At 39.4% G+C, this 27,268-nt stretch overlaps 1 protein-coding gene across 5 annotated transcripts in view; it reads right to left on the reverse strand.

Annotated features, from left to right (window-relative positions):
• LOC108695592 (piezo-type mechanosensitive ion channel component 2) overlaps positions 1-27,268 on the reverse strand; it is a 246,704-nt gene that overhangs the window by 176,921 nt on the left and 42,515 nt on the right. For all 5 annotated transcript variants that reach the window (XM_041567810.1, XM_018224178.2, XM_041567809.1 and 2 more), the window contains exon 2: positions 4,988-5,083. In XM_041567810.1, the coding sequence (XP_041423744.1) occupies positions 4,988-5,083 (96 nt within the window). The remainder of the gene's footprint in view (positions 1-4,987; positions 5,084-27,268) is intronic.

Below are 27,268 nucleotides of genomic sequence, written 5' to 3' on the forward strand. Positions count from 1 at the left end.
TCCCAATGGCACATACTACTAAAAAAGTATATTATTATGAAAATAGTTTATTTACACGAAGCAGGGTTTTACATATGAGCTGTTTTATGCAATATATTTTTTATAGAGAACTACATTGTTTGGGGTATAGATTTCCTTTAAAGGTACAGTAAGTCTATGTATTTAAATACATTTATTATTTTACAAAACTTTCCCAGTGCCACCTGCTAAGTGCAATACTCAATTTTTCCTTTTAGCCTGAAAGCTCTACTGAGCAAGACCCTCTTAAGAGCCTGTAACAAACAGTGTTTGTATGTCTGATGTGTATATCCTTCTACTGTATCTTTTACAGCTATAGTATGTCTAGAATTACTGTACCATTGGATTATATTTTTAATCTGCCAGTTCTAAAATGCAGCAGTCATAGGGACAGATTTATGATTGCTTGAGTCTTTCTTAGTTAAGATAGGTCACTCGGGGAAAAATAACTTAACTAACAAGGTCTTTTTACCCTGAAACCCCACGTGAGTTCAAATTGCATCATTAAGCTAATACTATATGTTACTGTATATATTATTCTTAAAATATATATACATTCATTATAATTAATATTTCTATTAGTTAATTCTTTAGTGGAAATAAAAAGTGACGGTACAGTGGTCCTTTGATAGCTTTATACCAGACAACATCATTTTAAGAAATGTTTAACAATTCGTTGGAAAATTACATACGGTTGCGTAATTATTCGACAGTTTAACATATTTTATCTGCTTAACAAATGATCTGAGCTGCCTCAAGGCAAGAGTTCTTTTTCTGGCTTTTTTACCAGTAATTTTGGCTTCCACTTTCAAGCGACTCTACTAGCTTTTGTCCAATTTCAAGAGTTGCCAGCTGGTTATCTGCCTAGGCATATGGTTTCATGTTGGCTTACAATGTTTCCTTTTTAACGCATGTGAGATTCCAGAGGAGTAAATCAATGCAATATTAAAAACACACCAACTGTTTCAATTATAGCATTTAGCTGTGAACAGCTAGTCAAATACCACATATGAATTTGGCATATATTAATTAGAGAAAGCTCTTTTCTCCCTTTAACTTGTGTACTGGACCTGTTTTAGCCAGAATGCTGCAAACCTAATATTGAATGTTTGCACTGAAATATGTATGTTTTAACTTTAAAATTCCCTTCCATTATTATCTAGAAAACAAGAAAAATAGAAAAATTCTCATATCATGTGTTGAGGTAGAGGCAGAAGGGGTTCTTGGCGCTAAACTGATCAATTCCTGTTGATTAGGCTTTTCTTTGATCATTGTAACCACAAATGCACCCTCTGGCCATGTCCCTCAGTAAAGAATAGTGTTTGCTTTGAAAATCAAAGAAATTAGAAAATAAGCTGATATTGAATCCGTCTATCCTACATTCGCATTGGATATTTTCAACATGGACCATCCTAGAAATTAACATGTTGATCATATAAACAAATCTATTCAAACATATGCGGAACCATATAACATTGAAAGAGAAACTTTAAAAATTATGAAAAAATGTTTAACTTCCATTAACAAAACAACAGCTGCCATGCAGACTATGCAGCTAAACTGACAGCATCCTGAGGGTGTGCTTACATTATTATATTATTATTAATAAAATATGAAAAAAATATGAGAGATGGGCAAATAGATCACGAAGTTTAAAATTGAAAATGGAAAGCAATATAAACAGATAATATAAAGATGTAAGAAATATATGTTAAAGAACATTACAGGTTATATATTAGCAAAAGGAGCCAAGTCTGACTTTTTACAAATATCTTGACAATGCAAAGCTACATTTCAGTGTTGTAAGAAATATTGAAACTGCTAGCATTATAGTATTAGATTTACCCTTGTTCATGTCTGCTCACCAAATCTTAAAGTGGACCTGTCACCCAGACACAAAAAGCTGTATAATAAAAGTCCATTTCAAATTAACATGAAATCCAATTTCTATTTTTTATTAATGCATTCATAGCTGTTGTAAGCTCATTTAAAAATCTCAGCTGTCAATCAAATAGTGTCTGCCCCTCCACATTCCCCCTTCAGATTTTGAGATGATGCAAGGCTTGTCTTAATAACAGTGTCCACAAAATGGTACCTGCCTGCTTGCTATATTTATGAATTCCCAAACTGATGGAAACGAGATTCCAATAATTTTTACAGTGTAATTAAAGGACCAGTAACATAAAAAAAATGTTTAAAAGTGGATTTCTGTGTTTTATCCACGAGATCCCACTTCTGTGACACAGTAGGGGAGGAGGGGAGACAGAGGGAGGTGAGGAGAGCAGAGGAGGGAAGCCGATGCACAGTGAAAGGCTGGGAGGCTTAGCTTGTTTCCTTCGCACAACAGTAGCAGGAACAAGTGTGCGTCGGGAGACTCTAGATGGCCAGGCCAGTGGAAGGGAAGCAAGAGGACCTGCTGCTGATAGTTGAGCGCCGCCAGCGCAGGAACAAACTTGGCGCCGCTGTCACACCAGGAGCCGGAAAATTGCAGGAGAGGAGAGCCCGTGACACTGCTGCTACTGGACACCGGAAGGAGGATGAAGGCGATGCCTGTCAGTGAATAGCCAGGAAAGGGGAAATCGATCACTGCAGTATGGATGGTCGCCTTTTCTGAAGATGAGCGGAAGTGGACATTCTGTAAGTTATTTCTTAATAAAGGCTTTGCTATTTAAAAGTTTCATTTGTCTTAGTGTTTATTTTTTGTTGTGCGCTAACGAATTTTTAAACATTTTTTTTTAATGTTACTGGTCCTTTAAAGTTCATTGTGATTGACTAATGTGATAAAATAGGATTTTGAATTATTTTTTTGGGTGACGGGTCCCCTCTAACTGTCTTTTTCTTAGATCTTACTGAAAACAAATCTCAGAGGCATGGCTTCAGTACAGACACTACGACAAATGTTCGTTGTTTTATACCAATGAAACCCTTTTTTAAAAAAGATTCTCCAAATTAAGCTAAATACTTAAAGTAACATTTTGTGGATCTTAATGGATCTTTTATGTATACGATTACACCCCAACAAGCTGCCGTGTAGTCAAGGAAGCAGCCATTCAAAATGAAACAGGGCAACAGGGCACATGCTTACATCACAAATATCAGACGCTGTAAACACAATTGTTTCAGGCTAATAGCACACAGTGGGGCTCATTTATAAACACTGTGCAAATTTGCTCCTGTCCAGTAACCCATGGCAACCAATCAGATGATTGCTTTCAGTGCTCAAACTGTAGCTGGCTGAAAAAAGCTAATCACTGATTGGTTGCTATGGGTTACTGGACTGGAGCAAATTTGCCCAGTGTTTATAAATGAGCCCCAATATGTTTCTCCGCCAACAAAAATATGAAGATACAACTGGCTGCAACCCCATGTATACAGGGATTCACATGCATTGCATCTATCTGTCACTGCGCACATGAGTTGTATATTGGCAAAAAAAACTGTTGCTTTGTTGTTCATTGGTAAACTTATTATGTACCTTGCAAGGACCATACATGGAGTAACATGGAGTAGCTTTAATGTCCCTGTGTGCCCTGTTTAGCTCAAGAAAAAACAAAAACCACATATGTTTTCATTGTATATTCGGTACAAGCAATATTTTTATGTTGTTTAAGGGTGTATACTGCCCCTTTAACAAGTCCATAGTCTTCGCCATTGTATTTCTGTTTCTATTACTACATTGTGCACATGTTAGGTACGACCCTACATTGCCCAGTGATTGTAATCACTTACCCAAAACTCTGGGCCTGCACCTGTTATCAGAAAATTGCTTACCCAGGGTTCTTCTTCCAATTTGTCTTTCTTCAGTCCCCCCAGACAGAAGCATGTGCAGTAGAGTTATAAAAAGGGCTTTTTTGTTAACATTCAACTTTTCACTCTACTGAGCATGAGCACCCACCCAAAGAAGGAAGAAGCGGGTTCCTGGTGCTCACTGAAAAGTACCCACGGCTGATGCAGTTTTCTGGTAACAGAAGCGCCAGCCTGAGATATTAGGTAAGTCATTACAATCCCTGGGTGGTGGCTAATATTTGGCAATCCCCCAGGGATTTAGACGTTCCTTCTCCTTTAAAGGGGTTGTTCACCTTTGCATTATCTTTTAGTATGATGTAGAGCAGGGGTCCCCAACCTTTTTTATCCGTATCCACATCTAAATGTAAAAAGAGTTAGGGAGCAACACAAGCATGAAAAAAGTTCCTGGAGATGCCTAATAATGGCTATGATTGGCCATTTGGTAGCCCCTATGTGCACTGGCAGCCTATCAGAGGTTCTGTTTGGCAGTACACATAGTTTTTATGCAACCAAAATTTGCCTCCAAGCCAGAAATTCAAATATAAGCACCTGCTTTAAACCACTGGGAGCAACATCCAAGGGGTTGGGGGGCAACATGTTGCTGTTGAGATACTGGTTGGGGATCACTGATGTAGAGAGTGATAATCTGAGACAATTTGCAACTGGTTTTCATTTTTTATTATTTGTGGTTTTTGAATTGTTTAGCTTGTTATTCAGCAGCTCTTCAATTTACATGTTAAGTTATCTGGTTGCTAATGGACAAATTACCTTAGCAATCTTTTATTAATTTGAATAAGAGACTGGAATATGACTAGCAGAGGACCTTACTAGAAAGATGAATAATAAAAAGTAGCAATAACAATACATTTGTAGCCTTACAGAGTATTTGTTTTTTAGGTGGGTCAGTGATGCCCATTTGAAAACAGGAAAGAGCCAGAAGAAAAAGGCAAATAATTATAAAACTATAAAAAAAAATAATCAAGACCAATCGAAAAGTTGCTTAGAATTTGCCATTCTATAACATTCTAAAAGTTAACTCAAAAGTGAACCACCCCTTTAAATAACTATTCTCAAAATTTCCGAGGACAGATATCCATTTTTTTATCTTAATGTGCTGCCTCGTGGTAATTTTTGTTTTTTGGCCTCCTATACAGTAGGTTCTGGGTATAAAAATAATTCTTACCTTGCATTGTTATTTTGGTAGGCTCCGAAAATAAAGGTATAAGCAAGAGGTAGATGAGGTAGACAAAAGATATTCCATTGTACCGGAACATGCATGCTGTGAAAGAAAAAAGAAGAAGTGAATATTAGTTTGCAGTTAACTGTTTTCAGTAAAATAGAACAATATGTGAACATAAGTCTATAAACATAATCTCAATATAGATATGGGATCTCTTATCTGAAAACCCATTATCCAGATAACCACACAACATCCAAGGGGTTGGGGAGCAAAATGTTGCTGTTGAGATACTGGTTGGGGATCACTGATGAAGAGTGATATTCTGAGACAATTTGCAACTGGTTTTTGGGCAGAAAATCCGAAAATTCTTACGATTTCAATTTTCATACGATTTTCCCGATTTTTTCCTGCAGAGGAAATTTTTGGGAAAATGTACTGCTAAATAAGGGGAAATAACCCGTGAGGATTTGGTCATAGTATATTTCAGAAAATAATGAGATAAATTCAGATTTTGATAAATAACCCCCCTAGTGTTTGAAACATTGGATTTTTTTTCAATAAACATGTATGTCACAAGTCTCCTGTTGAGTGTGGTACTGTTACTCTTCTTCTATATTTACCAGCACCAAGGCACAACTTTCAGTTCCATATGGATGTGTATATATATATATATATATATATATATATATATATATATATATATATATATATATATATATATATATATATATATATATATACTTTTCTAGATTAGCTATAGATTTAATAGCAGCCACCTCCAATTCTCTTGAATGGGAAATGTCTGCCAAAAGAATGTACTCAGTTGTGCCCAGTTCTAATATGGGAATCTTCTTGTTTCTTTTAAGTCAAAGTTCATGTGGTATCACCAAAAGTCTTCAATACTGTAAGGCATTGTGCCGGCAGCACTGCCCAGTGAGCAAACACACTTTAAAATGAAAATGAGCATTTGGTATGAATGCAGATAATTAATTAATGTATATAGACCGTTAAATCAAGGGGGCAGTAAAAATGTTGTGTTTGATTTAATGATTTCATGGTTTCACATTTTAATGTCATATTTTCACAGCTTCAGGCTTTGACAAGATTTGTCATCACCTTTTCAAATCTAAAGGTCCTTTTAATAAACATTAAAGGAACAGTTCAGTGTGAAAATAAAAACTGGGTAAATAGATAGACTGTGCAAAATAAAAATGTTTCTAATATAGTTAGTTAGCCAAAAATGTAATGTATAAAGGCTGGAGTGAACAGATGTCTAATAAAACAGCCAGAATCCAACTTCCTGCTTTTCAGCTCTATAACTCTGAGTTAATCAGCGACTTGAAGGGGGGCCACATGGTACATTTCTGTTCAGTGAGTTTGTAATTGATCCTCAGCATTCAGCTCAGATTCAAAAGCAACAGATATGACCCATGTGGCCCCCCATCAAGTCTCTGATTGGTTACTGTTTGGTAACCAGGGTAACCAGTCAGTGTAAACCAAGAGAGCTGAAAAGCAGGAAGTAGTGATCTGACTGACATGTTATACCTCAAATCACTCCAGTCTTTATACATTACATTTTTGGCTAACTAACTATATTAGAAACATTTTTTATTTTGCACAGCTTATCTATTTACACAGTTTTTATTTTTACACTGAACAATTCCTTTACCTCTCATTTTTAAATGTAAACACAGAAGCCTGAGAAGTGGCTACAATGATTTATTGTCTGACTGGTTTTATTTATATCTTTTTAACAATCATTTGTACATTCTCCTAAACTGGACTGACATGAAAACCTCCAAGTCAACATACAACATCAGCAGCAATACAAGGCCATAACTGGAAAGTAACACTGATATCTGTGATGGTTAATAATGTGTTATTCCTCTAACATTTAGAATGTCATAATACAATTAAAGGAGGCCTGTCACCCTAAGAAATAATTCCAAATCCTATTTTATGATGTTAGTCAAGCAAAATAACATTTGCCCACACTATATAAATTATATAAATCTTGTTTATCTAAGGGGGAAATTCACTAAGCGCCAAAGCGCCTAACGCTAGCGTCAATTCGCTAGCGTTGGGCATTTTCGTTACTTCGCAAATTCACTAACGAACGCTGGTGTAAATTCGCTAGTGTTACTTCGCACCCTTACGCCTGGCGAATTTTCGCTACGGACGTAACTACGCAAATTCACTAACGCGCGCAGTGTACTGAACGCTACCTTTTACGCTAGACTTCCTTCGCCACCTCAGACCATGCGAAGTGCAATAGAGTAGATAGGGATTGCTTCAAAAAAAGTTAAAAATTTTTCTAAGTCCCAAAAAACGCTGGCGTTTTTTCTATTTTATGGGTGATAGGCTGAAAAAGATGGAAAATTTTTTTGGGGCTCCCCTCCTTCCCCCCTACATTTCCTAACTCATGGCAACTTAACTATACAGTGGGCACATGTGTAGGGCAAAATAAACATTTTATTTGATGTTTTGAAGGTTTCCCAGGCATTTGTAGTGATTCTACGTATTCCTCCATTGAAATTTGAATTTGGCGCCGTATGCAAATTAACCATCACTAGCGTAACTTCGCTTCGCTTAGCGAATCAACGCTCACGCAACTTCGCAACCTTACGCTACCCCTGTGCGCAACTTCGGATTTTAGTGAATTTGCGGAGCGCTGGCGAAACTACGCCTGGCGAAGTGCGGCGAAGTGCGGCGAAGTTGCGCCTGGCGCAACTATGAATCTTAGTGAATTTGCCCCTTAGTCTTGTAATTCACAATCACTTAAAATAGGCAGCAGCCATTTTGTGGACACTGCTTTAGATCATGCCAAAATCTTGTTTATGCACCAGAATGGGGCACCTGATGCCCATTCCCATGCACTGGCTACACAATTAGATGGGAGGAGGGAGGGGGAATGTGGGGAGTGCAATAACATCTAGCAAATGCTGAATGGAAAGTAAAAGTAATTGCCTGCCCTGCCTCTATGCCTAAGGCCCTTCCTCTATGCCTAAGGCATAGAGGAAGGGCAGGCAATATACTGTATGATTGACAGCTGGGAGTTTTAAACGAGTATACAACAGGTAGACATGTCTTAATAAAAAAAAAGAATTGAGTTTCGTGTTTAATCTTAAGAGGACTTTTATTATACAGCTTTTTATGTTTGGCTGACAGGTCCCCTTTAAGGTATGAAAAGTTGTAGGCAATGTTACTTTTTTCTCCAATTTTTTTTTCCAGAGAGGGATGAAGGTAATAGGCAAAGTATATCATCCAAACACACAGGGACACTGCGTGAATGAGGCGAGTTGAACAGCCCTGCCTGTCTGACTGTTAAAGTGCAAACACACAGCACTATATTAAGAGGCCCCCTCATGCATATTGGCCCCCTCATGCAAATTAGACTTTTCCTAATATCCAGGAACATCCATCAATAAAGCTATTCAGAGCTGTTGGAGCTAGAATACTTCCTGCCATTCCAGGCAATCACTGGAATAACCCAACAAAATGTATCCAAAGCCCCACACCCTGGCCTTCGGATTACTATAAGCCTGGTGCTCAAGGTTGGAGGGATCGGCACCCTCCCAATCCAATAGGTAGAAAAATTCACTGGCACACGTGGCAGATACAAGCAGGGTCAGACCCTTGCGATTTATTAGTGAAAAAAGCAACGTTCTGGGGTAACACCCCTTTGTTAAGCATGCTTTCAGTGAATTTTCTTCCTAATCACCAGAATAACAACATTTACATAGTGAGAGAAAGATTTTCTCCCAGACAGAGTTTGGTTTACGCTTTATTTATCAAATAAAAACTTACAGAGGAAGTCATCCTCTTCCTTTGAAATGACTACTGGAATAATTTGCAATCAGTCATAAAAAAGTGCCAACCTGTTGGTTTTAATGATGTGCCACTTCAAAATGTTTGATCCACTGTGGAAAACAAGCCATACAAAAGCTGATTCCCTTAATTTAAATATAGTAGAGGAGAATGGGAAGAATCAGTAACAGCTCTGGATGCAATTTCTGTCATGTCTACAAAAGGTTTGACTTACTACAATAGACTTTCTTTTGTAAACTCCATGTTTTTGCCATCTCTGTGCTTGTTGCTGTGAGCCTGTACTCATAAGGTACAAACCAACTGGATCTTACAAGCAACATATAAGAGTAGCACAAAACATTCAGCAGCCTGCATTCAATATCCTGTGCTCCTCCAGACATGAACATTGGTACTAGTGATGAGTGAATCTGTCCCACTTCGCCAAGAAGTTTGCGAAACAATTCGCATAACGGCGATATAATTTGCAAAACGTATTGAAGTCAATAGGTGACAATGGGAGTTTATTCTCTTTTTTTTCTCACTCCAAATGCATTAAAGTCAATGGGCATTTTTCTTATGGCGAATATTTTGTCTCTGCAACAATTTTGTCTTCGTAGCTTTAAATAGCCTGTGCTCCTCCACTCGTGAACATTGGTGATAGTGATGAGCGAATATTTTCTGTTTCACAGAAAAATTTGAGAAACACATTGAAGTCAATAGGTGACAATTTTTTTTACATGCGCCAATTTTTTACGCACACAACAATTTTTTCTCACTCCAAAAGTCAATGGGCATTTTTTCTCAAGTTTTTTCCTTAGTTAGTTATTTGTCGCTGCAAAATTTTGCGAAATTCAGAATTGCACTGCACATCCATGCCTAGTGAAAAAGTTGGCTCATCGCTAATTGGTACCATTTTAGGCAATATATTTGAGACTGTAAGGCCTTTGCTTGCCCGTCCATATCTACAACATAATATTTGTGGCCTCTACACATCTCAAGACATCTATTCAACAAACTCCTGCTGGTGTTAAACTACAAAAGCAGGAATCCTCTAACAATTAATGCTTGAATAGGTGGAATGCAAGTTGCATTCATAGCATCTAGGGGGCCACTGTTTTTTAAGCCCTGATCTAAAACAAGAGCTCTATCCCAATACCTGACTTGGCAAAACACAAGTCATTAATAATCTTGGTAGTAAACCAAGAGTTTTCAATTGTTCTGCTTTAATATTTAAATCCCATTTCCACTTTCCTGCAAATACTGTTGCCAACAATGTAATACCTGTCTCCCTCTTCTTCATGAACTTTATAAAAATAGATTTCTGTAAGCTTTTACAGTTGTCTCCAGTATATAATGTTTTCTTCTTGGCAGCATCTTTTCTGCACAGTCATTTGCATTGCCATGAATAGAATTAATTTGGACAGCTATATTTGTGCAAAAAGTACAATGTATTTATTGCATGGCACTATTGCCAGCTGTTTAATTCGCAAACAACTTTATTTAGAGTACAAACTTTTTTTAGTAGTCGAGGTTTGTGCTCTCATTTGTATGATCACAAAAGAGCCTTTTAATGTAATTGAATTTAAAACTGTTTGTAAAGTGCTTATACACATAACTGCCAAATGCACAGTCTACTTCATAAAAGCTTATTCAAAAAAACTGAGCTATTTCAGTATACCAAAACACATAATAATACCTACATAAAGGTTTACAACTTTACAACGTTTTTCAGCTTGGTGGCAGATAATGTACCATTTTCAGTGTAGAAGTAACAGTACTGAATAGTAGTTATACAATTGTTTTGCTCACTTGTTGTTGAACATGTCCTTTCTTAGTCTTATACACATAGCAGTATAAGGGTGCCAAACTGCAGGGTGTACAGGGGATCCCATATCTCTCCAAGGGTTTTATTTTTCAAAACAGAAGTAGGAAAAAGTTCCCCAAAACACGAAAAGAGGAATTAAAAATATCTAGTGGGAATAACTTTATAAAAAGTGTTCATTAATCCCTAATAAGCGTTCATTTTATACGTTTTAGAAGCCTTCATAGGCAGTTCAAAGTACAAACACTCGCATGTTATCTCAAGGGAGAAATAATTCAGCTGTCATAACACATTTTATTGAAAGGATATTGTTATGCTTGTGCACTATACATCTCTGTCAGCAAGTATTAATGTTCATCAGTATTATTCAGTCTCATTATTCACGCTAAATTGCACATGAAATAAATAAGCACATCAATCTGAGAATGATCATTCTGTTCACACCTTCATATTCTTTTTTTGCTGAGCATAATCATGTCAGTCATGGGACATACATACAGTACTAGGTTTTGCGGGAAGTAACTTAATGTATTTAATCAGCCAAAACAATCCAGTACTCCAACTTGGCAATTTCCTTTTCTTTCCAAACGTAGTTGGGGTCACAGGCCGAGTCAGAATACCAAATCATGCAGCACGGTACAAAATCGAGAGACAGGAGTGTAATCAAGGTAACAGGCCATGTCGTATTACAAAGGTAGCTGGTACAAGTCAGGATCCAGAAGAATGGTCAGAAAACAGGCAAGAGTCAGGACAGGCAGCAATAAGGACAAGAATCAGGGTCAGGCAAGGTCAAACAAGGAATAACAGACTAGGGGGTCCGTTTACTAAAGTGCGGTAAATCTGACTTTTAGTTTCCGAATGTTATCGATGAGAATATTTTTCCGCCAGAATATTCGCAGCGACTAAGTTTACTAAACAGTGATGCGCTCAGAAGACATTGCGATCACATGCGGTAACTACATTAATGAACCATCTTACGTTAGCGGTAATTTTAGTGAGGGTATGCATCATATAAACCCTTCTGTCAATAGAATAATATGAACAAGAAATCATACCAGTCAATCTGTTTGCTTCATAGAAATGCACTCTTTAATGTAGCCAATCACAATGAAACCAAAAAAGCGTAGTAGAGGCTGACGAATCCTTGGACTGTGATGCTTGCTGCCAATAATACTCTCTGAGCTGAAACTGCTGCTGTTGCAGCAGGTAGAAGCAGAAGCCAAAACATAGGTGGCGGTAAGATTTTGCGAATAATGTTGCATAAATTTTGTCTTTCGCACATTTCGCTCTTTAGTAAACCAGGCATTAATGTGTATGTTATTTTCAGGGAATGCGATAACTGCCAAAAACATATTTTTGCACAAGAAAATTTGCAAATTTATATCTAGTATAGGTCAATCTAAAAAAAAGGTGGGGCCTTCGACACCACCTGTCTGCTACATACAATGCTGTTCTAACATCTGTACTACGGTGGATTCAGAACACTTCACACATCCATTCATGCAACTCTCACAAGTAACACCTATATCTAGGAGTTGCATGACACATTGGATAATCCTATCACAACTACACAGAATCAACACCTCTGTGAATGTCTTCAGATGTCACCTCTTTGAAGAGTTACAATGTGCCATTGTAAATGGATTAGTGGAAGAGTTTATATGCCGAAAACTTCCCACACCAGTCAGTTGAACTGAAGAAGCTGCTCGGATGAGTAGTGAAACGTCTTCATTGATTACTCAGCAAGTCCAGTTGTTTTTAGATTTACCTATACTAGATATACCATGACCTGGATGAATGAAAATCTTCATAGTCATTTTGCAAATTTATATTTACCGCAGGTTAGTAAACTGGCAAAACAGATTTGGTGACAAATTTGTCTATATTTTGTGCGAATATTTTTACCGCGCTTTAGTAAACTGACCCCTAGATATAGCACCCAGGAACTATCAGAACAGACCTAGGTTGTAAAACTTGCACCAAAACACGATGACGTCAGACATGTCAAAAACCAGGAAGTGTTCCGGCTATGCACTTCAGAGGAACGCATTGAACCGCTAACTTATTAAAGTAGCTACAGATGTTTTACATGTGGACAATAAATCAACATGTATAGCTAAATGTACATATGATTTATTACTAGTACTAACAAAATGATCCTTTTGAATTGAAGAAACACTTGACATATATACATTTTGTAAAATGTCTTATTCATTCAACTACCACACAAGGATGTATAGATGCCTGCAAAACATTTCTGGAAAAGCATGATCTACCATCCCAAGCAGTTGTATAACTGATTGAGTTTACATTAACACACAACTGCTTCTTTTTCGGCCAGGAAGTATTTCTGCAACGGATGGGAACCAGTATGGGTACACGCTTTGCACCCCAGTATGCCAACCTCTTCATGGCAAAACTAGAAGAGGACTTCCTCTCCACCTGCAACACCAAGCCTTTGACATACCTCCGCTATATAGATGACATATTCATAATCTGGACAGATAGTGAACAAGAACTTATTCAGTTTCACAGTTTCAAGACTTTCATCCAACTATCAATTTTAAAATTAGCTACTCTCACACTCACATTCACTTTCTGGACAGAACCATTCACATCAGGAAAAATACTATTCATACCACCATATATCGAAAGCCAAAGGACAAACCTTCATATATAATGTATGTCAGCTATCACCCTGACCACACTAAACACTCAACAATCTACAGCCAGGCTTTACGATACAATCGTATGTACAATCGTATGTTCGGACACCGCTGAAAGGAACCACCACCTCAAAACACTCAAAGCAGACTTCATCAAGAGGGTCTACAACCCCATGATTGTAGAGCAATATATTTATGCAGCCACCAGGATTCCCAGAAGTCACCTTCTACAATCTACAATACAAACAAAAACCTGAAATAAATCAGGTTCCCCTAGTGGTCACATACAATCCACATCTAAGGACCCTCAGAAAAATAGCCAGAGATCTACAAGGTACACTTCATAAGGACGAGAGGCTCAAAAGCATATTACCAAAGTCACTAATAACAAGAAGTACCTTATTGCACCCCACCAAATATGGAACATACCCCTGTGGCAAAAAAAAAAAACAATGCAAAACCTGCCCACACATCCTGACATCAGACAAAATACCAATTCCTGACACATTAGAGGATTACAGCATCCATGGTCACTACAACTGTTCTTCCAATGTGGTGTACTTAATTCAATGCACTAAATGCATAACAGGGGGACTATATATAGGAGAGACAGGGCAAAGTCTGAGAAAGAGAAATACACACCGCCGATTCACTATAACCAATAAAAAACTGGACACACCAATAAGAAATCATTTCAATGGCCCTCATCACTCCATAAAGGATTTAAGAATTTTGGTTCTTAAGTGCAATTTTAAAACAGATAATGAAAGAAAAGTGTGGGAATACAAATTAACAGAAACTTTCAATTCTCTGAAGAATTGACTAAACCTGGGCCTTGGATTTATGGCTAATTATGCGGACTAAGAAAGGACTGCACCAGGTCAGAAATACCAACATGTGTGGATATGGACTAAGAGATCATATGGAATTCCTTTGATTCTACACTCCAATAATTCAGCCCTACTTTATACTCAGCCTCTTTGATTTATATTTCTTTTTGTTGGTCATTTGACCTATGTATTTATACCAAAGAACACCACAGCTTCATTGTAATCAGCTTGAAAAAAGAACTAAAATGTTCCGAAAGCTTGCTATGATTATATTAGTTAGCCAATAAAGGTATCACCTTTATACCACTTCTGTTATTTTTTTTCAAAAGAATTGCCCTGTATCATTCAACTACCAAATGTGACTATTTAGTTGTATAAAGACTAGGTTAACAAGATGTCAACAATAGTTTTGCGGATAATAGATCCCATGCTAGTACTAAATTGCAGGACTCAATATGTAAGTAAATAAAAAGCAAATCTGGCTTGTGCATTTTTGGTGGCACACGGTAGTAAGTGTCCTTAGATTTCATTTAAAAAAAAAACTGCAAATTTCCAAGCATATACAGCCATATGGTGTGATTGTTTGAATTGTGAAAAGTAAGAAAACACTGGCACAGCATGGGTTGCTTCTAGCAGGGAAATCCCTTGCTCATTTATTGCGGATGCAATAGAAGCAACCCATGCTGTGCCAGTGTTTTCTTACTTTTCATGTGGATCTTGAGGTAGCCAAACGCCTCCTTCACTGAGCACCTGGGATTCGATTTGATTGGGAAGGCCAGGGTGTGCTAGGGTTATTTCTTTTCTGACTCCATTGTTTGAATTGTCCCACTCTATCTCCATAATTTTATAGAACAGTGGTACTCATGGGCAGAACTAGGGGTAGACGGAAGAGGCACTAGGGTGCTATACAATCCAACCCTAAAAAATATTATTGTCCTCCTTCTGCCCTCAAACCCCCTTTCTTACTGCACATTAAGGTAACTACTTTTATATATATATATATATATATATTACAACCTTAATTATTATTATAAATTATTAAGCATAGCCTGTATATACAATGACCTCTTTCTGCTAAACCTCCCATTCTGTCCCATAAATAATGGGAAATGTCTCATGCGAACAGTAGAAACATACAGTATACCCTGGCAAAAAAAAAAAATTGCCCATGTATCTGGCTTAAACAACCAATTGATCATGATTATTTAGAGGAGGCTATTTACTCTATATTAGTCAGCATGTCAACTGAATGGATTCTGAGGGCCTAACAAGAAGGCATAGAACAAATAGATACAGTACTGTTAGTGACCAGAGTTTGAGAGCGTAATAAGAAGGCTTAGAGCAGCATAGAAAATAAACACAACCTGTGAATGACCAGAGTTTGAAGGCCCTATAAGAAAGCATAGAGTACCATAACAGGAAGAACCAGCCCTGTGAGTGACCAGAGTTTGAGAGCCTAATAAGAAGGCCTAAATCACCAGAACAGATAGATCCAGTTCTGTGAGTGACCAGCGTGTTGGATTAAAACAAATGCACACATACACAGAAAAGCTGACTTGTGGCATTGAACCTACAGACAAAAACTGCCTCTATTTAAACCACTTTTCTAAGAAGTCATATGAAACATGCCTCTTAGCAGCCAGGCATTTATTTTCAGTAATCAGCACCTTCTCTGCATATGTGTTTTCTGATGTCCCATTGTTTTCTAGAAGGCTAGTTTGATTTCTGGAAGGCTAGTTAATTCTGTGAGTATCATCTGAAACCTGTTAAACTGTTATATTGAATTGGAATTCAATTAAAGCTACATCAGCAAAATAAATCACTAGGATTTCTCCATCCTACTATAGCTAGTTGCATCAAGTAAATATGGAAAACACTCTTATAGTCCTCTTAAAAACAACCACTATTTTATAGACTATCTGGTGCTGCAAAAACCCTTTTTGCTGCTTTAAAAGGTACAGTGTACCCACTTTTTCAATTATTTTTTATTGAACATCTTGTTACACCACTGTTACAAGGGGCAGTATACCACCTTGTTCAACACAAGTGCAATGAATAGGGCTTGTGGTATACATACAGTACATACAGTACTATTTTATTGCGTATAACCAGAGCAGAGATAATGCCGAGGAACAAAAGTAGGTTTCCATTTTTAGCAATTTCTTTAGACTTTTAAATCCCACACAGTCTTAGAAAAACCAGACAATACATGACTAAACATGGCTCTCTGGTTCATAACTGGACAGGTGGCAACTGTATCCAAAGAAAAAGTAAGGGGGTGCTTCTTTTAATGATCATGGTGACACTTGTGCAATAAAGGAACAGTAACAAGTTTTACACACATTTTCCTAACCGTTTTCCAAGAGGAAATGATTAGGTAAATAATCACACCAATCCACTGTTGGATTAATAAGTAATTATATTGATGCAAGAAAGATTTATTTGTACTTACCGGTACAAATAAATGTATAGGTAAAGTTATGCTTGCCGAAAAGTAAATTAAAAAACATCCATAATACAGGTATAGGATTGGTTCAAGCAGACCTGTCACCCACACATAAAAAGCTGTATAATGAAAGTTGTTTGCAAATTAATCATGAACCCCAAATACTTTTTTTCATGTAAACATTCATACCTGTTATAAAGGTGTTTAAATAGCTGTGCTTTGAAAAAATTAAATGCTAATACCTTAGTCAAAAGTGGGGTGTTCCCAAATTTATTGTGGTGCTCAAGACACGCAGGTCACAATCAAACGTTTCGAGACATCAACTGCCCTTCCTCAAATGAAAACGTTTGATCGTAATAGATATGTGTGCTGTCAATCATATATTTCCTTCCCGCCTCTCTATGCCTGAGGCATAGAGGTGGGGCAGTCAATTACTTTCACTCCATTCAGCACTTCCTACATGTTACTGTACTCTTTACATGCCATTATGCTCAACTAGCATGATAGGATTTGGAATGATTCTTAGGGTGACAGGTCCCCTTTAACTGGAAACCCATTATCCAGAAAGCTCAGAATTATGGGAAGGCCATCCCCCATAGACTCCATTTAAATCAAATAATTAAAATTTTTAAAAATGACTGTTTTTCTCTGTAATAAAAAAAACAGTACCTTGTACTTAATCCCAACTATGATTGCATTTTATGATGAGGTAAGTAAGATTCTGGACAGTGGGGGGGCAGTAGATGTGATCTATTTGGATTTTGCCAAAGCGTTTGATACTGTGCCCCACAAACGACTGCTTTCTAAACTAAGGTCTGTTGGGCTTAATGAAGTCATTTGCACATGGATAGGAAACTGGCTACAGGATCAGGTACAGAGAGTGCTTGTTAATGGGACATTCTCTGCTTGGAGTAAGGTTCTTAGTGGGGTCCCCCAGGGCTCAGTATTGGGTCCACTTTTATTTAACTTGTTCATTAATGACTTAGGGGAGGGTGTTGTAAGTAATGTATCAGTGTTTGCAGATGACACAAAACTATCCAGCCCAATTAATTCCATCCAGGATGTGGCATCCTTGCAACATGATCTTGACAAACTGGCAATCTGGGCAGCTAAGTGGCAAATGAGATTCAATGTTGATAAATGTAAAGTCATGCACCTGGGATGTAAAAATATCCAAGCCACTTATACCCTTAATGGGACTGCACTAGGCAAATCCATTATAGAAAAGGACCTTTGAGTCCTTGTAGATGATAAACTTGGCTGTAGCAAGAAATGCCAGTATGCAGCATCAAGGGCAAATAAGGTCTTGAGCTGTATTAAAAGGGGCATAGAGTCAAGGGAGGAGGGGGTCATTCTTCCACTGTATAGAGCACTTGTAAGGCCCCATCTAGAATATGCCGTACAGTTTTGGTCTCCATCACTCAAACAGGACATTATTGTATTAGAGAGGGTACAGAGAAGGGCAACTAAGCTGGTAAAAGGTATTGAAAATCTTAGCTATGAGGAAAGACTGGCCAAATTGGGGATGTTCACACTGGAGAAGAGGCACTTAAGGGGTGATATGATGACTATGTATAAATATATAAGGGGATCATATAATAATCTCTCTAATGCTTTATTTACCAGTAGGTCTTTCCAGCTGACACGAGGTCACCCATTCCGATTAGAAGAAAAGAGGTTCCGCCTAAATATTCGGAAGGGGTTTTTTACAGTGAGAGCTGTGAAGATGTGGAATTCTCTCCCTGAATCAGTTGTACAGGCTGATACATTAGATAGCTTTAAGAAGGGGTTGGATGGCTTTTTAGCAAGTAAGGGAATACAGGGTTATGGGAAATAGCTCATAGTACAAGTTGATCCAGGGACTGGTCTGATTGCCATTTTGGAGTCAGGAAGGAATTTTTCCCCCTCTGAGGCAAATTGGAGAGGCTTCAGATGGGTTTTTTTTGCCTTCCTCTGGATCAACTGGCAGATAGGTAGTTAATAAATAAAAAAATAAAAAAAAGGTTGAACTCAATGGACATGTGTCTTTTTTCAACCTTACTTACTATGTACTATGTTACTATGTATGATATAATGAATCCTTATTGGAGGAAAAACAAATCTATTGGGTTTATTTCATGTTTATAATATTTTTTTTAGTAGACTCAAGGCATGGAGATTAAAATTATAGAAAGATCCCTTATCTGGAAAACCCCATGTCCTGAGAATTCTGGATAACCGGTCCGATAGCTGTATGTAATCAAAAATATCCCATAATTCTTTCCTCATACCAGTTACTAGTATACCATGTAATTTACTGAGGTGATGGGGAAACTGTGAATTGCAGGTCAGTAAGTGACAGATGGACAGACTAAGCACACCAATTGTTTTGTTGGTTCAAGCATGGCTGCCCAAGTAGCATACTATTTTTTGTAGTTGGAAATGGAAATAGCTGTGTGAAACTGAAAACTGTCTCCCACTTCATGGGGTCAAGTTCATCCAGAGAGGGAAAGGTCATGTAAGGACACAAATTCAATGTGAAACCCATTTAATAGTACTGATTAACAATTGTTTTCTGAAATATGAACCAGAATGATCAGTGTTTATTCCTCATGCCTCTGTACCTCTTCCTCTTTTTCAACTACATAGTAACCCACATTTTATAAAAGTAAGTAGTGAAAAAAATAAAAATAATTTGAGTAATTTTTACTTTGTAACAAATTTTTTTGCTTTGCACTTATTTTATATAGGTTTTTTCATCATAAACCATCTTGTGTAAGTGAATGGACAGTGGAAAGTGTTTGTAATAAAACTTCTTATTGAAAAGTCATTATTCTTATGGGAAGTAACACCACTTCTATGTGCAATTAAAGAATCTTAACAACTCTCTAAAGAACGATTTTACATTTTGATACGCATTACAATCCCCCATTAATTTGTTAGCCCGTGTTGTACTTAATGCACTTACCCTTGTGTTAATAATTTATATTTTTATTAAAGCTTATTGTCCCCAATTTTCATAATAAATTATAAATGTAAAAAAAAATATCAAAACTTTTCTTAAAGTGGGTAATAGGGATTTAAAATCATTTTGCATAAATGTGTAAAGCAGAACAATCTTTTATTGAATTTAATATTTTCTTATTCAGTCACCTATCCTTACAATTAAGGGAATATATTATCCTCTAAAATCTTATATCTACTTATTTCTGCAGTGTTTTTTGTCATTAAACCTTGAAAGTAAAATGCAAGGATTTCATATTTCCAAAATAGAATAGTTTGGGTATTGTGGTACATACTGTTTGCATATGCTGGGTTGCATGTAAAGACCAATATGATTGTTTTGCCACCAATATGGATTCCTGCAGCTTAGTTAACATCAAACCAGAAGTTCAGCTCTTCTAGTGCAGAGTGCAACTGCACTAGACTGTAAATGTTATGTATGTCGGTACAAGTATATAGGAGTTAAAATCTCTATTGCATCCCAAACTTCTATTTCTTGTCACAAGCTGACATCTCACATATCTTGAGAGCAGTGTTAACATCTGCTACACATTGTAAAACAACACAAATAAGTAATACAAAGAAATGTATTCAGTGGATTGTTTTTCCTTACAGATTGAAAACACACCAGAGCACACACACCAGATCAGGCTCACAGGCCTCAAAATAACCCTCCAGCTTTCTCCTTGTGTCACCATACCTAATTGTAAGGGGCCCGAAGGCTCAGCCAGGAGTAGCGGACCAAGGAGGACCATCAGTCCAATGGTTCGAGGTACAGGCAAGGGTATAGAATGAGAGTGGTCGAAGTCCAGGCAATAAGGTCGGTTCAGGCAGCAAAGGTTCAGAATACGAAGTCAGGCAAGGGTCAATACACAGGATCAAGAATGATAAACACAGGAAGCGCACCCAGGAACTCACGAGGAAGAACCTATAGTAGGGCACAGTCTGCAGTGCTTCAGCATCTTTTATAGGCCTCCTTTGGCGCCAAAACGGACGCAGTGGCTTCATGACGCTGGCGTCTTCACGCAAGCGTCTTCATGCAGGCATTTTGATGCTGGCGTCTATTCTGACGCTGTCGCTTAGGCGCCGGCGACCAATCCGATTCTGGCGGATCTTCTGACGCTGGCGTGAAGTCACAGAACTGCGACCAGAAGGAAGCACATGGAGAACGCCGCCATCTTGGACTCCGCCATCTTGGGACACCAGGTAAGGACTCCTTACAGTACCCCCCTCCTCACGGGGGGCCTCAGGACCACCACGACTTGGCTTGGAAGGAAACTGTTTGTGAAATTTCCTAAGAAGTGCAGGAGCATGAACTTCGGAAGATCTCACCCACGAGCATTCCTCAGGGCCGAAGCCTTTCCACTCGATCAGGTATTGTAATATGCCTTTGGAGATACGAGAGTCCAATACTCTTTTAACTTCAAACTCCTGGAAGCCATCCACAATAATAGGAGTGTTAGAAGAAGAAGACGAAGAAGCCTCAGAGGAAGATGCTGGTTTAAGAAGGGATACATGGAAGACACTGGGAATCCGCATCTCTGGAGGTAATTGAAGACGAACAGCAACAGGGTTGATAACTTCGACAACAGGAAAGGGACCAATGAATTTGGGACCAAGCTTAGGGGTAGGAATCTTGAGGCGGATATTCCTAGTGGACAACCAAACTCTGTCTCCAATGGTATATTGAGGAGTAGGAACCCTTCTTCTATCGGCAAACTGTTTTTGGGATAGAGAGCTCTTCTCCAGATTGGCCTTGGTAGCATGCCAAATAGCAGACATTTGAGCGACTTGATCATTGGAACATTGGTGAGGAGAAGATGTTGAGGAAAGGCCATAGGATGCTGTCCAAACACACAGAAAAAAGGAGATTTTCCGGAAGAGGCATGCAAGGCATTATTGTGTGCAAACTCTGCCCAAGGAAGAAGATCTGCCCAGTCGTCCTGGCATAACAATACATGACAGCGCAGGAACTGCTCCAGTGCTTGGTTGACACGTTCTGCAGCGCCATTGGACTGTGGATGATATGCGGATGAAAACTGGAGCGAGACGTGAAGTGCCTTGCATAAGGATCTCCAAAATTTGGAAACAAACTGTGATCTGACACAATCTCTGCAGGGAATCCATGGAGACGAAAAATGTGTTGAATAAACAAATTTGAGAGTTCTGGAGCAGAAGGCAGCTTGCGAAGGGGAATGAAATGGGCCATCTTGCTGAACATATCTACTACTACCCAGATAACTGTATGACCCAGGGAAACAGGGAGATCAACAATAAAGTTCATGGCCAGATGAGTCCAGGGTCGAGAAGGAATGGGCAAGGGAAGAAGAAGACCTTTAGGTGGAGAATGACCAGACTTTGAAGCTGCACAGATAGCACAAGAAGAGACAAAGTCTTTAACATCTTTCCGAAGGGAAGGCCACCAAACAAGGCGGGAAAGCAGATTCGTTGTCTTCCGAACTCCTGGATGGCCAGCCTGCTTGGAGCTATGAGATTGCCTGAGGATGGACTGACGAAGTCCAGACGGAACAAATGCTACCCCTAGGGGAGTATCAGGCGGAGCAGAGGACTGTGCAGATAGTAATTGGGAAGCCACAGAAGGAGTTAGAGCCGCCACAATCTTGGTAGAAGGTACAATAGGTTCACCGATCTCGGAACTGGTCTCATCAGGAAGAAAACTCCTAGACAAAGCATCAGCCTTCTTATTTCTAGAACCAGGACGAAAGGTCAGGACAAAGTTGAACCTGGAAAATAAGAGCGCCCACCGAGCTTGTCTGGGATTTAAACGTTTCAAAGTCTCAATATATTCCAAGTTCTTATGATCAGTGAAAATGGTAACTGGAACAGAAGAACCCTCCAACAAATGTCTCCATTCTTCTAAGGCCAATTTCATCGCTAAAAGTTCACGATTCCCCACATCGTAATTCTTTTCAGAGGGAGAGAATTTCTTGGAAAAATAGGCACAGGGGTGAAGTTTACCATCATTAGAAGACCTCTGTGACAAAACTGCTCCAGCCCCCACATCAGAAGCATCCACTTCAATAAAGAATGGCAGAAGAGGGTCAGGATGTCTTAAAACGGGAGCTGAGGAAAAAGAGTCTTTCAGATCTTGAAAGGCTTCCAGTGCCTGTGGAGGCCAAAAATTCGGTCTTCCACCCTTAAGAATAAGGGAAAGGATAGGTGCGATCTTGGAAGAAAAAACTTTGATGAATTGCCGATAATAGTTGGCAAAGCCGATGAAACGTTAATTGGACTTCGTACTGGTTGGAAGAGGCCAATCTTGGATGGCAGAAGTCTTGGCTGGATCCATCTCGAAGCCTCTCTGGGAAATTATATAACCCAAAAAAGGAATCTTGGAGGTCTCAAAAGAACATTTCTCCAATTTGGCAAAAAGAGCGTTCTTCCTTAAACGGGAGAGGACCTCACATACTCGAAGACGGTGTTCATCCAAGGTTTTGGAAAAGATCAGGATATCATCCAGGTAGACAACAACACAAAGTCCAAGAAGATCTCTGAAGATTTCGTTTACGAACTCCTGGAAAACTGCAGGTGTGTTACAAAGCCCAAATGGCATGACGAGGTATTCGTAATGTCCATCACGAGTATTAAAAGCAGTTTTCCACTCATCGCCCTCACGAATGCGGATCAAATTATAGGCTCCTCGAAGATCAAGCTTTGTGAAGAAACTAGCTCCCTTGAGTTGGTCGAATAATTCCGAGATGAGAGGAAGAGGGTAGCGGTTTTTGGAGGTGATCTTATTTAACCCCCGGTAATCTATACAGGGGCGAAGACTACCGTCTTTCTTCTGGACGAAGAAGAACCCCACACCCGCAGGAGATGAAGAAGGACGAATGAAACCTCTTTGGAGATTCTCCTGGATGTATTCCTTCATGGCCTTAGTCTCAGAAGGAGAGAGAGGGTAAGTCCGTCCCTGTGGAGGCATGGTACCAGGAAGCAGATCTACAGGGCAGTCGTGCGGCCGATGGGGTGGAAGAGTCTCAGCAGATTTTTTACAGAACACATCAGCAAAATCTCGATAAACAGATGGCAAAGAAGGAAGATCCATGGTAACTGAAGATAATTTCAGGATGGGTTTACCAGGAATGCAGTTCTGTTGGCAAAAGGAACTCCAGTGAGTAACCTGAGAGGTTGACCAGTCTATGACTGGATTGTGAAGTTGTAGCCATGGAAGTCCCAGAACCACTGGTGTGGAGGGGCATTCAATGATGAGGAAAGAAATCTCTTCAGAATGTAGGGTGCCAACTTTGAAAGAAAACTTGAAAGACGATTTAAAGATGAAAGCTGAGGATAATGGTCTGTCATCAATGGGCAAGACTTGAAGAGGTTCGGGTAAAGGTTGCAAGGGAAAGGCGTGTTGTTCAGCAAATGTCCGATCCAAGAAGTTTCCTGCTGCCCCGGAGTCAAGGAAGGCGTGAGAACAAATGGTCTTGGTGGAGAGCTGAATCTGAACCGGCAGAAGAAATCGAAGAGAGAAATTATGGGGAAGAGCATTAATCCCGCCCAGGTAAGTTTCCCCAAACTTACCTAGGCGCTTGCGTTTCCCGGCTTCACTGGACATTCATGGGCAAAGTGAGATTTACCACCACAGTAAAGACAAAGTCCTGCTACCCGTCTCCTCAATTTCTCTTGCTCAGACAGTCGAGCACGTCCTATCTGCATTGGTTCTTCAGCAGAAGTGGAAGAAGAGGCAGAAGGGGTTGTTGGTGCTGTAGGAGGAGGTGTGCTAGGAAGCAGCGGCCTTTGGAAACGGGGAGCCAAAAGAGGTTGGAATCTTTTAACACGGTCTCTATCCGCCTGGTGCTCTCTTTGCCGGGTATCCACCTTGACGGCCAAAGCGATAAGATCTTCCCAGCGTATCAGCAGCTCACGGGAGACCAAATCATCCTTCAGACGCATAGAGAGCCCATTGTAGAAGGCGTCATGGTAGCTCTCATTGTTCCATCTCGTCTCAGCAACCAAGGTGCGGAACTCAATAGCATATTCAGGCACAGTACGAGTCCCTTGACGAATCTGGAATAACCGTGCAGAAGCGGAGGCAGTCCGGCCCGGAGCGTCAAATACGGTGCGCAGATCTTGTATGAAGGCTTTAGAGTTGTCAATCAAGGGATCCTCCTTTTCCCACAGAGGAGATGCCCATTCCAAGGCTTTACCAGTCAAGCGGGTGATGATATACCCCACTTTCGCACGCTCAGAAACGTACTGATTGGGAAGCAGGGTAAATTGAATCTCACACTGGTTCAAGAACCCTCTGCACGCCTGAGGGTCACCACCGTAGAGTGGAGGCGCTGGAATACGTGGCTCAGAAGCATTGGCGTTGTATGGCACCACCGGGAGGGGAGGTGAAACTGTAACAGGTTTCCCAGGAGTGAGGGCAGACAGTTTCTTTAGGATAGCCTCCAAAGCTTGGCCAAAATGGTTCTGCTGGGCTTCGTAGATCTCCATCCGTGAAGCCAAACCACGAAAGGCTCTCCCAAAGTCGGGCTGAGGTTGTGCCTCCTCAGAGGGGTCCATGGCCCTACTATACTGTAAGGGGCCCGAAGGCTCAGCCAGGAGTAGCGGACCAAGGAGGAAGCACCAGTCCAATGGTTCAAGGTACAGGCAAGGGTATAGAATGAGAGTGGCCGAAGTCCAGGCAATAAGGTCGGTTCAGGCAGCAAAGGTTCAGAATACGAAGTCAGGCAAGGGTCAATACACAGGATCAAGAATGATAAACACAGGAAGCGCACCCAGGAACTCACGAGGAAGAACCTATAGTAGGGCACAGTCTGCAGTGCTTCAGCATCTTTTATAGGCCTCCTTTGGCGCCAAAGCGGACGCACTGGCGTCATGACGCTGGCGTCTTCACGCAGGCGTTTTGACGCTGGCGTCTATTCTGCCGCTGGCACTTAGGCGCCGGCGACTAATCCGATTCTGGCGGATCTTCTGACGCTGGCATGAAGTCACAGAACTGCGACCAGAAGGAAGCACATGGAGAATGCCGCCATCTTGGGCTCCGCCATCTTGGGACGCCAGGTTAGGACTCCTTACACTAATAATAAGCTGACATTAGATATCCCAAAATGAATTACTGTGGAAAGAAAACATGCAAATGTCAGATTGCCTATGTGAGAAAGCAGCTTTCATCTTGTTAGCTGCTCCTCCAATACAACAAATTTATTTTTCAACACACGTTGCTGCTCCTACAACACAATTGTATATTACTGTATTTCCCCATGTGATTGGCCCCATCTGCTGTACTTAGTCTCTGAATTATTTTCTCACAGTAATGCCTCCTTACTTGCTGCCTAATAAAGAACTTCCACCATGTGCCACCATATTTCCCTGCACTGCACTTGGCGCAATTTTTTTGGAAGGAAACCTGACAGCCTAAAACACTGAAGTGACACTTTTCAAGGTTTGTCACAAAGGAACATGGGCTGATTTTGGCATTTTTGCTATTCCCATAATATACACAGGCAGGGCCAAAACACCCATCAACTCTCAATTATATGAATTCTTACCCTATTGGGTAATAGTAACTCTTGTTGTAATACTACAACTGTAGAAATAATTATGTAAAATTTCCTGGTGACAGTTTGAAAGGGAGCCAGAGAGAGGAGTAAAAAAATGTGACATGTTCCTGGCTCTGTTATACTACACATAGCATAACCTCAATGATTAATTGTTTGAGGAGTGTTTATAGATGTGAACATCTTACTTTGCCCAAAACGTACTTTTCTTATAGATTAAATCATAACGGTAATATAACATATCACAATCGTTTAAAAGGCAAATATAAATGGGGTAGAATATATAAATGTTTGTATTTAGAGGCACAATTCACATATATTATGTTGCTTGTCCCATGTTAGCTGGTAAATGGCTGTGTTGACTTGTGAATGTGTAAAAGGGGTTGTTCACCTTCCAAACACTTTGTTCAGTTCAATTGTTTTCAAGTTGTTCACCATAAACCAGGGTTGTCCAACCTGCGGCCCGAGGGCCTCATGCAGCCCAGGAGGGATTTGAATGAGGCCCAGCTTGAAACGCTCAGATCATAATAATATAATAAGCCTATTTAATATCCAGGTGCCCCATATGCCAATGTATAGCTTCATCTGGTTATCCAATTGGTATTGTAGTTCTTTTCTGTGTGTTTTCTTTACTTTAACAAATCAAAAGTGTTTGTGTATTTCATTTGTGGCCATAGAATTTTTTTTTCCAAGGTGGCCCAGGGAAGCCAAAAGGTTGGACACCCCCTCCCATAAACAAATACTTTTTTTCAATTGCTTTCCATCTTTTATTTTTTACTGTTTTCCCACAATTTAAGTTTAAATCTTCATGTTTCTGTCTATAGTGTTTAAGTCTAGCAGCTGCTCCAGGAGCATTCTGAACTGTTAGACAATTTGCTACATTTAGTTGATACATTTCTCAGGAGTATGAGGAAATATTAGAAACTATGGTATCAGCTGCCTTCAATGAAACTCAGGGATTCTGCTCAGCAGAATCTTTAGAACGGTTAAAGAGTCAGCGACCGCCCACCCAGAGCTACTTTAGAAAGCGAAAAATGAAACTTTGCACTAAAAAGTGCAAAGTAACTGGAAAAAGTAGTTATTTCTGTTAAACAAACTGAAACCAACAGAACTGAAAAAAGTGTTTGAATGTGAACAATCCCTTTAATTCTCTGTAAAGGTAGCTTTGGAAAATATATCTCTTTGTTCAGGTTACCAAATG

Source organism: Xenopus laevis, chromosome 6S (genome assembly GCF_017654675.1).
Source record: "Xenopus laevis strain J_2021 chromosome 6S, Xenopus_laevis_v10.1, whole genome shotgun sequence".
NCBI lineage: Eukaryota > Metazoa > Chordata > Amphibia > Anura > Pipidae > Xenopus > Xenopus laevis.